Here is a 13,251-nt window from a genome sequence, read left to right on the forward strand (position 1 = left end):
AGAGAGCATCCACACTGCATGGATGCTCTTCCGCAAGAAAGCTCACAGAATGGCCATCAAAGTACCTGTGCTTTTTCCCTCTGGAGCATCCACACTTGCCTTTTTGTACAATAGCTGTAGTGCAAAAAGGATTTATGCCTCATAAAAAAAACTTCAGAAAAAGCCCTCTCTTCTGCAGTTTTACTGTTGATTTCCTTGCACAAAATCTCATTTGAGGTGTTGATTTCCTTGCACAAAAACCTTGCAGTGTAGTCATAGCCTACATCTGTGTCTTGACTAGGGTTGGATGAATAATTTACACTTCTCAGGGAAATTGTCATCTTTTGTTCAGTTTCTGAATTGTCAGAACACTGTAACTTTCTCACATTTAATCTTTAGTCAAAATGATACACTAGATCATTTTTGCAAATAAACCTTGGTTCATAGTTCATTGGCTCAGTTTGTTGCAAGTATCGGATATATAAAAAAGGAGAAGTTGTTTTGCTTGGACACATGGGTTACTTGGTGGGGACAGATCACGTGCTACATTCAGCTCCTAGTGGTGCAGCATAAAGTGGAACTTGCTCAGAGAGAAAGTTATGGCTCCAGGATTCTCTGCTTTGGCCTAGGCACAGATTAGTGCAGGATATAGGAATGTTATCCTGGCTGGGAATAGCCCGAATACAGTTTTATTGAGAGGAAGTTTGGATCCTTTTGAATCTTTCCTAATACTTTTTTTCGACCTGCCCTGGCTGGAGGAGAGAAACTTTTAGCATCAGGTTTACATAATCTCACAAGTTGCAATTTTGAATTTAAAGTTCACTATTGAAATGAACATTCCTTCCAGCCAATTTGATTGCTAGAATTCAGAAAGGGAATGTAAAGGAGTTTTAAATGTAGGTTGTAAAACTCAAGAAAATAAGTGGAGATTTTTGGTTGTGACATTTTGACCAATTCATTAGAACAGATTACATATAACATGTTCTACATAAAAGGATATTTTAAATGCTTAACCTAGAAATGTTTTAACACCCCAATTCCATTCTTTTTCCTTCAGATAGCTGTTGCTTTTACAAGCAAAGAGGTCTGTTTCTATGATCTGAATTCTGAGCAAGGATTGTCTCTTCAGTACAGGCTGCATGGCCTGCTGGGAACAGTGATATGTATGGACTATTGGTATAACCCTCATGATGGAAATGAAGCTATTCTGACATTGGGGGATGTCTCTGGCCAGGCAAGTATGGTATAAATAAGAGAGTTCCCTATTTCTCAGCAGATAACTTTCAGTAGTAGCTGAATCATAGCATTGTATTATTTTTATCATTTTGTCAGGTAGTTATGGAATTTTCATCATGGATTTATCTGCATAATAATGACAGTTTAACAAAGCAGGGACTGATAAAGTCAGAAAGCAGGCCCATTCGTGGATAAAATTCTAAAGTGAACAACAATATTTTTAAAAAATTGAAGCAGCACACAATTACATTATGCGGAGTGTTACATATGAAAAGGCAGCATACAGATCATTGCAATGCTATAAAGGTGTTAATGATCACCTCCAGGAAAGACTCTCAGGGTATTTAAGCCACCGCCTGCCAGCGTAGAATCATTCCCTTTTCGTCATTTTCTACTCTTTTGTCCAGGATTGTGATTCTGACCTCCTAGCTTGAAAGATTTGAAGCTGCAGCTTTGTTATTAAGGAGTTTCTCCTGCTCTTCAGAATAAGTTGTTTTAGCTGCACCCCACTACTCACAGTCATATGCCTTATGTTGCACTAAACCGTCTTTTTTCAGCCTATGTGCGTACTCCTGCTAATTAGTTTAAGATTTGTCACCCTCTTATTTGTCACATAGCCAAACTATACACAGTTAGCTCTTTTAATCTCTCCTTATAAGTAAATCCCTGCAGCCTCATTAAAGATCGCCATAGCAATAATACTGAACCTCAAATATCTGCAGGTTATGAATTTATAATAAGATAGAGGCTTTGTGCTGTATTCAGTTTAGCTGCGTTGCTGTCAGAAGTGATGGACACCACCTTATATAAATCCCAGTACGTAGAGCCTCGGTCAGTCCTTGGCTTAGTCAACAGTGGCTTAAATCAAATCAACAGGGGAAAAAAGGCACAGTTCATAAACATAATATAAACAGGTCACAAAGCACTTCATCCTCAGGGATCCTATTTCTGTCTTCCTTCCTTGTAGTTCTAAAGGATTTTGAGTCTTTCAGAGGCAAACTAATGGTACTGTTCTGGCAGAAAGTTATCCCTTGAAGTTCCAAGTTCTTCTCCTTCCTCCTCCTGCCCTTTATACTTGGGTTTGCCCTTATTAACTAGAGCTGGTGAGGGTGTGTTACTCCATAATTGACATTTCTCCCAGATGAGCAGGCTGCATTTGCTGTCAGCAGGCAGAGAATGATCTTAACATCTCCCTGCCTGTGTTTGGTTTGGGGGTCGGTAAATCACAATCCCCCTTTTATTTTGTTAAATAAAAGTTTTCTTTCTCAGGTGCAAGCCATTGCCTTTACTGCTGCTCTGATCTCTTTGTTTGAAAGACCCGCTAGCTCTCCTGAAGGCGAGGAAGCAACAACAGTGACCATTAGTTGGCAGGAGCTGGCCTCTGGGTATCACAAATGCTGCTATACATTAAAGCATAAACTTCATTGGAAAGAATGGGTCAAACAAGGTAGGAATCTGAACAGCAATGAAAGCTTAAAAAAATCCCATGCTGTGTGCCATAATTATGTTCATTAGTAAAAGCCCATGGACTGCTTGCGTTTAGAAGCCATTGCTAATTGCATGTCTAGGGAATCTAACCTGGAAACTGGTACTGTATCTATAGTAATGAGTACCAGTAATGATGGGAGAATTATTTTTCCCTTGAAGGCTTTCTGCTGTACACAGTTCATCTTTGCACCTGAACTCTCATGATGAGTAGAGGGCAGCAGTTATGGTTGCTAGTATCTGTGAAATTTCAGCCTGGTTCTCTTCATAATATTTATTCTTTTTTATGTCCAGAGATGTATGATGGTGCACATGGGCCTTGTGGTGCCCCTTGGAAAGGAGCCTGAAGCCCTACCTCAGTAGTTATCTCTGGACAGGCCCCCACAAAACAGGAAACAGCCTGGAGTACAGGGGGGATTAATTTCTGGGCAGGGTCACAAGCAGCTCAGAGAGGCTTTATCAGCTAATTTGCTAATTAGTTACAGCTGAGGCCATTTTGGCTAAGCACCTTAAAAGGCAGGAGAGAATGGGGGAGGTGGAGAAAGGACCAAAAGTCAGGGCAGGGAGGTCTCTGGGAAACAGAAGTTGCTGTGTATGGTTTATGCATTGTGCATATTTTGAATTTACTTTGAAAGCTACACGTATGGTATGGTTAAATACTTTTGCCATGGTGTGATCTTGGCCCCACTGAAATCTGTATCAATGCTCCTGTTGACTTTAGTGGAGCCAGCATATCATGTTTGTTGTCAGTTGGGGTTGAACTAGAACACCCCAACTTATGGAGCATGATTTGTGCTTGAGTCTGTTATGACAGACTGGCTGTGATCATGCTACATTGGCATGATCTTGCACAAATACTCTTTAATGCAAGAGTTCTTGCGTTAAAGTATTTGCGCAAGAGAGCGTCTACACTGGCATGTGCCTTTGTGCAAGAGATGTACTTTTGCGTAAGAGCATCGGTGCCAGTGTAGATGCTCTCTTGTGCAAGAAAGCTCTGATGGCCATTTTAGCCATCAGGCTTTCTTGCGCAAGAAATTCATGTTACCTGTCTACACTGGCCTCTTGCACAAGAATAGTTATGCAAGAGGGCTTATTCCTGAGTGGGAACATCATAGTTCTTGTGCTAGAATCACTGATTTGACACATTAGAATATCAGTGTTCTTGCGCAAGAACTTCCTGCCAGTGTAGACAGGCAGCATGTTTTTGTGCAAAAGCGGCCGCTTTGGCAAAAGATCATGCCAATGTAGACACAGCCACAGTGGGCTAAGCCAGAGCCCTGCCACTACAACCTGGCTGAAAGGGGGCAATTGCAGATAGCTGAGCAAACCCATAGCTTGAGGGTCTAATGGGAAACAGCCTCATTACACAGAGGGCTAGATAAGGCATCCAGAGAGGTAAGTAGAAGGGGAGGAGTCAGAGAGTTGGCTTAATGTGTGCCTCAGCCAGTTGGAGAGTTGCTGGAGTAAAGCTCTGTAAATAGAAGATGGTAGGGAAATTAATATGGATGATAAAGGGCAAAGCTGATTGCATAAGAGAAGGTCTCCAGTTGACTTGTGGCTGAAAAAGGGGTCCCCGGGTGAGGAGCCTGAGTGAGGACTCTGCCATACCATGAATTTCTTCGTTTAAAATTCAGCCTTAGCCTTTCCCAGCCTGGTGCTGGGAGTAGGATATTAGGCATCCTCTGGACAAGAAGGGTATCATCAAATAAATAGTACAAGAGCAGCAGGTACTGCAACAACATTAGTGGTTCTAAGAACTGCTGCTTTAGAGGTTCACTGCCGTGCCCTAATGGGGCTCTGGAAGATTACTTGGTCAAAGACCCTGAGGGCGAAAGTTTGGGCTGAATGGGGCTATTTTCTGTGACTCACTGGTACAATTCTGGTGAGTCCCGTTTCTCCTGAGTTCCTGCCACAGCTTAGTGCCTGAAGGATGGATTGGCCCTCTCAAAACCCACCCAATTGGAGACCGACTGGATCCCCCTGCAGTAAAGCAACAAGATGGACATTCTGACAACGAATGCAGAAATCTAGGTTCCTAGCATAAGACTGGTCCCATGGAAGAAGTAGCTTGGATAACAGTATACTATATCCCAGCCAGCTGGCTTAACAGGCCCCTCTCAGGACTGACACCAATCCCACAGGAAGAGGCCAAGCATGTGGTAATCTGAAGAATTGCTGTTGTCAGGCACAATATTCATGGGTGCTTGGAATCTTAAATGAGAAACTCCCAAGGAATCAGTGGCTATGGTTTCTCTAAGGCAGTGGTTCTCAAACTTTTTGGTACATGGCCCACCCTGCTCAACACAGTCTTTCTGAGAACCACCAGCCAAACACCCATGATGACAAAATGGGTGCATGAGGGTTGGTGGTGCAGGTTTTGGTTGGGAGGTAAGGTGCAGAAGGAGCCTGAGCATGGGTAGGTCTGGAAGTGAGGTTGGGTGCAGGAGTGGGCTGAGGATGGGAGGTCTAGGATGGAGGGAGGGTGTGCAGAAGTGGGGCTGGGAGTGAGGGGTGTATGTGAGAGGGATGGAGGGATGGGGTCTGGGCATGAGGGGGATGGTGGATGGGGGTGCTTACCTGGCTCTGTGCCTCCCACTGCTCCCTGGCAGCACCCCTTACTGCTCTCATTGGCTGTGATTCCAGCCAATGGGAGCAGCGTCGAAAGCCTCCAGATAAACGTTTTCCTGCACTGCCCTTTCCTGCAGCCAGGGGGAGGGGCAGCGTGTGGAGCCAGTTCCTTATCCCAGAAGCCAGATCTGGCCTATGAGGTTCACCCTGTCCTGCAGTGGCAAGCTAGTGCTCCTGCCTTGTGGGCTGGGGGAGGAGTACAGGGTTGGAGTGCCAGCACAGGATCCCCAAGCTTGCACAGCTCTCTTGCAAGATGGTCTACAGACCACACTTTGAGAACCACTGCTCTAAGGAATCAGACTATGGGGAGAAGGCCCAGTTGACTCAGTAATTTCTGTGTGTGTGTGTAATCAAAGCAAATTACCTGGGATTTCCTCTGGGAGACAAACACCATTATCAACTCCTAGAAATAAAAATCAGGCCCAAAATCCTTGCAAATATACCTGTTCACTTCAGCTTGTGAGATTTTGGTTACATGGATTCCTTGCCCCTTTCAGTAGCTCAAACGGTGGAGAGTTTGCATTCATACACATCAGGGCCTCTGGGCACTTGTGTTTGCTTCTGAGCAGCTATATGGACCAGACTATTCAAACCCAGGGAAGTGCCTGGGGGCTGCAGCTGTAGGTATGCCTGTTCAGGAGCTGGAAGGATGGAGGGAGTGGGTGGCTCCACTATATCTTTTCCCCAGGTACTCTCCCATGAATCAGTCCTAATTTGGCTGTGAGTAATAAAGCACAGTCCTAGGTCTGGCTCTGGTACCTACCCTAAGAAAATCCTGCATTTTTATCATGTCAAATCAGCTTGGTCACTTCATGTTAACAGGAAAACTTTTTCATAGTGTCTTTACAAATATAGTAGCCCAGACATTGTTTACTCCTAGATGATCCTTTTCACTGCTGGGACTAGTAAGTGCACAGCCTGTGCTATGTGTTCTACTACAGCTCAGCGCTGTTAGGAACACGTTCTCTCCTGCAGAGCTTTCCCTTTGCTTCCCGTGTGTGTTTTGCACTCTGGGGTGAGGAGCGGTTGCACTCTCTGCCTGGGGCAGGTACACTGCTTACTCCAAGCACCCCAGGTTGGACATCACCCTAACGGAGCAGGGATCAGGCAGAGCTCTTGGCCATCACTCCTACAACTAACCACATGGAGTGGGCTGGAGCTAGGGGGAGAGCAGGCTGTGCAGTGTGCGCACTCCCTCTGTAGGGGAGACAATTAGGAACTGTGTTGCCCCAGGCTCAATGCCTTGCTGAACAGCCCTGTGCAGTGTGGCTCTGTGAGGATTCCTACTCAGGCCTGTCTGTACCTAACTGCCACAACTGGGCCCACAAGGAGATTGAGTGCTTTTGTTTTTAACTGTACATGAATAATGAAAGAAATGTGAAATGTGCTTGTATACCCATCTAAGTAACACTAAATCAGGCACTTAGGTCTGCTTTTATTGAGGTGGGATGCATGAAGCATGAAGGATATATCAGTGGGGTATTATAATGAATACCCATTCAGAGTGCTGCACAAATTCAGCATTTAGTACAAAGGCAGTGAAGTAAAACAACATTCTGATCAAGTTCCAAATGGATCCCATTAAACTCACTTTATTGCATTCTGAGCTGTAATATCTCATTTTTTTACTCTGGATAAGTAAGCAGTCATGCAGTTTGAGACTTAGAACACCTAGAGGTGTCTAGTGGGACTTTTTGCACTATCCACATGCAGAAATGCATCATGCTATGGCACAGATCCTAATGCTCCATCAAGGCAATCTATTTATCCAAAAGGATCTATGACATGGATTTCCTGAGGTGCTCAGTTGGGCTAGCGGTGGGGAGACTTGAGCAGATGTGATAACTGCCCAACTAGTAGTGCCAAAAAGAGCTTTCCAAAAGATTCTCTCAAACCAGCTCAAGCTCCTTATGACTAGCCCATGTCATCTCTCTAATGCAACCCCCAGCACAAGTAAAGAGCTCCACTGCCCTGTCCCACTGAGTGTTAAATCCATTTTCAGTATGACTTGTGATGGCACCTGTCGAAGCAAAAACACGCTCCTCTCTGTTTAGGCAGCTAACAAACAGATAGCTTTATTGATCAGTAAATCAAAGTGAGCCAAACGTGGTCCCAGCAGAGCCGGGCCCAGTAAGGCTGGCTAATACAATCAATCCTAGTTTATATCCTTAACCAAACAAACCTGACGTCAGGGCAAGAAATCAAAGCGAACTTCAAAGAGGAATTACTATCAGCAGAGAAAGAAACAGGTTGAAAGGGAGTTTGAGCTTCAGCTCAAAATAGTTCATTAACACATTCCAACAGCGCATCCCTTTGGCCTCTCCCCACCTCAGTGAAGGCCAGTTCACTCCCTCATGCAGACACAAGAAACTGAAATGGCTTTTGTTATACAGAATGGCTTCTAGCTAAATATGAAATGGTTTATACACACCTGAATGATATCTCTAGGTAACTCTTGGGTTACTCTTCCTCATCTCTCTTCCTTTTCTGTGCGGAACTATTACATAGTGTTGTCGTGTACTGCATTGAACTCAACGTACATCAGACCTAAATCTTGAGGTGCCCGAACTCCAACAATTCCCTTTGAATAGCTTGCAAAAGCACTTCAGGATTTTTCTGAATCAGATGTATTACATCAATGCAATTAGTAACTCTAGTGTTTACATTTCCATCTCCTGGCCTACTACTTCTTAGGTCTCTTGGTAATAAACTTGTATTTCCCTTTTTCTGTTTTCAGGCTGATGCGCTTGGTCTTGTGCTCACTGACAAACTCCAAATAATTGCTCCTCTTTCTTGTTGCAATCCCTGAGGACATACAAACCACCATCAGAAAGGCTCTTTGGAACACCTATTCAAAGCTTTTCATACAGGCAGTCCCCGACTTACGCGGATCCGACTTACGTCGGATCTGCACTTACGAACGGAGCTTTCTCGCCCCGGAAGTCGGGGCGAGAAAGCCCCGTTCGTAAGCTGCTCCGGTGCCCCTGGTCTGCTGGAGACCGTCTCCAGCAGACCAGGGGCACCGGGCGGGTTCCCGCGCTTCTGAGGCTTTGCCAGAGCAAAGCCTCAGAAGCGCGGGAACCGCTGCTGCTGCCCCTTGAGACCCGGTGCCTGTGGTCTGCTGGGGACGGTCCCCAGCAGACCACAGGCACCCTGACTGAAGCCGCAGCCGCGGGGGGGTCCCGCGCCTCTGAGGCTTTGCCAGAGCAAAGCCTCAGAGGCGCGGGGAACCGCCGCTGCTGCCGCTTTGACTGAAGCGGCAGCAGCGGCGGTTCCCCGCGCCTCTGAGGCTTTGCTCTGGCAAAGCCTCAAAGGCGCGGGACCCCCCCCCCCCCCGCGGCTGCGGCTTCAGTCAGGGTGCCTGTGGTCTGCTGGGGACCGTCCCCAGCAGACCACAGGCACCCAGACTGAAGCCGCAGCCGTGGCGGGGTCCCTCGCCTCTGAGGCTTTGCCAGAGCAAAGCCTCAGAGGCGCTGCACCCCGCTGCCGCTGCGGCTCTGCTCCCCGTGTCCCTGGTCTGCTGGGGGGGGGGGGCGCAGCTAGTGTGCTCCCCCCCCCCAGCAGACCAGGCTTTTGTTTTGGACTCTGGGGCAGAGCAGCTGGGGCACTGCCGATTGGTCCTGCAGTGCCCCTGGGCACTACTGGACCAACCCGGCAGCACCCCAGCTGCTCTGCCCCAGGCGTCCCCAAGTCAGCTTCTGCTGAAACTGACCAGCGCTGACTACAGGAAGCCCGAGGCAGAGTTGCTCTGCCCCGGGCTTCCTGGAATCAGCTGCTGATCAGTTTCAGCAGCAGCTGACTTGGGGACGCCTGGGGTTCTTAAGTTGATTCTGTATGTAAGTCAGAACTGGCGGTCAGTTTCAGCAGTGTCTGAATCTGGACACCAGTTCCGACTTACATACAGATTCAACTTAAGAACAAACCTACAGTCCCTATCTTGTACGTAACCCGGGGACTGCCTGTATTTGATATGTTCAACCCATCTTTAAGGTTGCATCTCAGACTCTTTTTGGAGCGGTTCCTGGAACTGCTTTCATTTTACTGAGACCCCTTCCATGTTTTGATGTTCAAAACAGAATAATTATTTTAGTCTTGCTAATTAGGACTATTGAAGTTAATAGACTCCCGTTGACTTAGAGAGCTTTGGATCAAGCCCATACTACGGTTTATGAGGAACATTCACTCTTGTGCAGAGGACTAGCTCAAGGTCAGTGCACCATGAATCCCTATTTTGAGGATTTATGTGGTGTGTGTAGTCTTTGCCCTTGGTTTTACTTAGGGATAAATTTTACTCTGGTTGGTTGGTTACTATACAAGTACTTTCCCCTGGATTCTGAATTATCCATATAATTTTATCCAAGCATCAGAATTATTCATGTCTACTTTTTCTTTTCCAAGAAAAACAAATCACCTAAGCCCTTCCTACAGAACCGCTCATGGAGCACTGCAATAGAAGTAAATCCATCTTTGCAGAAAAGTTTTTTCTTTCTTCTCAGATTGAATATGTATAATTTTGAATGGAGAGTATCACAGATGTGGTATTAAATAACCTTGAAATACTAATCAGGGGGAGGTAGCTGGAGGAGGAAATTATGCATACTTAATGGGCTTTAAATAAGTTGTCCAAGTGGTTCATATACAGAAGGAGAGATGATAGACTAAAAGAAACCTACAAGAAATGCAATATTGATAGTTTCTAGTCATACTTGAGTTACCACAAGGGAAGAAGACATTAAGGGGAGCATGATGGGGTGGAGGAGAAGCAGAGGGAATAAATACAAGCTCAACATTTCCAAATGATGTTGGATCTTTGAGATCTAGAATGTATTAAAGTTGAAGGGAAAATAACAGAGGAAACAATATGGCTAGTAAAAGTAGATCGAACCTGAGACCCTGATTAAATACTTTATAGATAGTCAGTGTCACTTACTTTTTCTATACTGCACTGCTCTTCTGGAAAAAACTATGCAAATTGCGAACCACAATTTGCATAGATTTTTCCACTTCTTTTTTCAGAAGAGGCTTTTCCAACATTTGGCCCGTCTACACTGGGCCAAATGTCAGAAAAAAACCCTTTTTCAGAACATCCTGTCGTAAAATGAGGTTTACAGGGATGCCAAAAAAGTGTGTCTGCTCTTCCAAAAAACATTTTCGAAGAGCAAATGTGTTCCCTGGATGCAGAAAAACTCTGCAGTATAGACATAGCCTTAGATGTCCTTTACTCTTTGTCCTTTGTCTGCTGAGGCTAAGGTTACAGATTTGGGGAGGGAATGGTTTGGTAAACTCACAGTACAGGGAAATGGTTCATTCAATGTATTGGAATTACAGATAAAAGGCAAATACAGTAGACTTCCAATAATCCGGAACCTATGGGACCTAGGTGGTGCCGGATTATCAGATATGCCGGACTATCAGGAGGTACTATAAGATGGTTATATATATACTGTATACATTATATACTGTATATAAAGTGTTCTTAACCCTTTTTATTGTACATACTGTATACAGTATACTGTAATGTTTTAGTTTTTTATACCCTTTTTTACCCTTTTTGCTCAGTTCAGCTGCTGCCGCTGTTACCTTGTGACTCATTTTTTGCCGAAGCTCACTCACTAGGCTCTTGCCATTTTGATGCCGGACTATCAGGAGTGCCGGACTATTGGATGCCGGACTAGTGGAGTTTTACTGTATAAATAGTATTTGTGTTTCTTTTTTTAAAGATGGAATTAGATCAACTTACATGAAGACTTCAAAGAAAGAAAAAGTGTTCTTGTCTGTCATTCATGGGAATGGGCTCTAATTCACTGAGAAGGATGCAAACAGTATAGCAAAATGATATTTTTTCCTAAATAGCAGAATAATTTTGTGGCAAGACAAGCTGTGTTACTATGGAACAGAAGGTGTTATCATAGAGAGAGGAAAACAGAATGTAAGGTCCCCATTCTATAGTCCTAGCACAGACAAACCCTCATTGAAGTCAGTGGAATTGTTGACAGCACACTTGGGCATGAGGGGGTAGATTTTTTCAAAAGTACAAGTTTTAGGCCCCTAGGACTTTCAGTGTGATAAAGGTGCCCAACTGCCATTCGCGCCTTGGAAAACCAATCTCTTCTATAGTCTCAAAAACGTGCTAAAGAAGGAAAGGTGAAAGATGTTACTTGCTTTCTTGATGGGAAGGAATATTTTGGATTTGTTGAGCTTCCTGAACAAAATATAAAGAAATGTACTCAGAGTATTTAAACTGTGGTGGTAGTACAATGGTGAGAAGGGGCATGGCTGAATGGCAGAAATGTTAGGTAATATTTTAGTGGGAAGGATAGTAGATCCAGGAAAGGGTGGACAGGCTCTTCCCCGCTTCACAAACAGGGGAGCAAAATGGGAAGAATCCAGCATAATGTGAGTCATGGGAGCTGGATGAAAGGGAAAGCTGCTCCAGGGATGGCTTCATCCCATCACAAAGCCCCTTTGCGGCTGTAACATAATATTGTGTGGCCACAGAGCATGGGGGTAGGAGTTGGGAAATGCTTGCTCAGCATACTCAGTGATTCTTACCCTAAAAAAAAATCCATCTGAACAAGCCCTAATTCACTCTTCCTGGCTTTTGCAGCACATACATGAACTGTAGTTGCCTTGGGGAGCAGGATAGCCAATCACAGTATGGCTTGTTGCCGTTGCTGAAAGGGTGAAACAGAGAGACTCAGACCACAAAGGAATCTTCATACAATGTGAAATCCACAAGGTCCTGAGTGGCAGTTCCAAAGCATCTTTGACTCTTCTTAAATTTGCTGGTCCCATGGGATCATGCACTTGGCTGTGGTTCTGCAAAAGTTATTGAACCATGGACAGCCACGTGACACTGTTTGCAAAGATGAACACAAAGGGATTCCCTAGCCAAAAGTGCATCAATGAGAATAGAAAACAGAGGTAGCACTGGGTCCAATGTTTATCTGTTTTAATTTGTGATACTGCCACTATTATGGGGCTGTATTCTCCATGTGCAATGGCTTACTGATCTAATTAGGTCTAATACTAGATCCCTAATTTTTCTGATAATATCGGAGAGAAATATTAGGGTTTTCCATGTTTGTGAATAGGAAAAATTGTTCATCATGCTTGTTGTAAGAACACTTTGGAGTTAGAACTTGGTATAAAATAAATCAGTAGAGGTATGCTAATTTACAGTAACTAAGGATCTAGACCTAGAAAATATTTTATAGAGCACTTTCCAAAGACAAAGATACTCATTTCAAAACATTTGGAAATAAAATGACGTTCTTTTCAGTGCAGATTCAGATATTTTTGGCAATATTTTGGTTGTCTGATGTTAAGAAGCTTTTTCTATCTCACTTTACCACGCCTCCCCTTTTCTCCTTCTACATGCAGATGAGCATTTTATTTTTGCCACATACTATGATATTATTGAAATTCCTTTAACCTTGCTTTTTTAGTCAAATATTCTTGAGGGAGCTTGATTTACAATACAGTTTAGTCAGACATGAGTTTGTAACAAACTGTGCAAATCACATGCTCCTGAAACGTACATCTTGTTCTCACAAAAGTCCAAGTCCTAGGGCAACATTCTGAGTTTCAGATTTCCAATTAGTCTTTCCTGATGGATTGCAGAGCAAGAATTGTAATTCATTTGAATTTAGAGTGGAAATATAACAAAGTAATTTCCCCAATAGTTGCCTTTTTTGATCACACAATAATTATGCTGTAGTGTTACCATGGGTTTGTGTAGGAATAATTATTGTATAAAGTAGACTTTAGATTTCAGTACTGCTTACTGAATGAAGATTAAGTCTCAGAGGAGTAATCTGTATCTGCAAAAACAGTGAGGAGTTCTGTGGCACCTTAAAGGCTAAGAGTGTGTCTATACTGTACCCTTACCTCGAAATAAGCTACATAATTTGCACTATGCAA

At 44.1% G+C, this 13,251-nt stretch overlaps 1 protein-coding gene across 1 annotated transcript in view; it reads left to right on the forward strand.

Moving 5' to 3' along the window:
* The window catches only part of WDR49 (WD repeat domain 49), an 85,665-nt gene that overhangs the window by 24,286 nt on the left and 48,128 nt on the right, over positions 1 to 13,251 (forward strand). The window contains exons 4-5 of the mRNA XM_075937882.2: positions 1,037 to 1,213; positions 2,485 to 2,662. Coding sequence (XP_075793997.2) covers positions 1,037 to 1,213; positions 2,485 to 2,662 — 355 coding nt within the window. The remainder of the gene's footprint in view (positions 1 to 1,036; positions 1,214 to 2,484; positions 2,663 to 13,251) is intronic.

Source organism: Pelodiscus sinensis, chromosome 10 (assembly GCF_052426305.1).
Source record: "Pelodiscus sinensis isolate ZL-2025 chromosome 10, ASM5242630v1, whole genome shotgun sequence".
NCBI classification, from domain to species: domain Eukaryota; kingdom Metazoa; phylum Chordata; order Testudines; family Trionychidae; genus Pelodiscus; species Pelodiscus sinensis.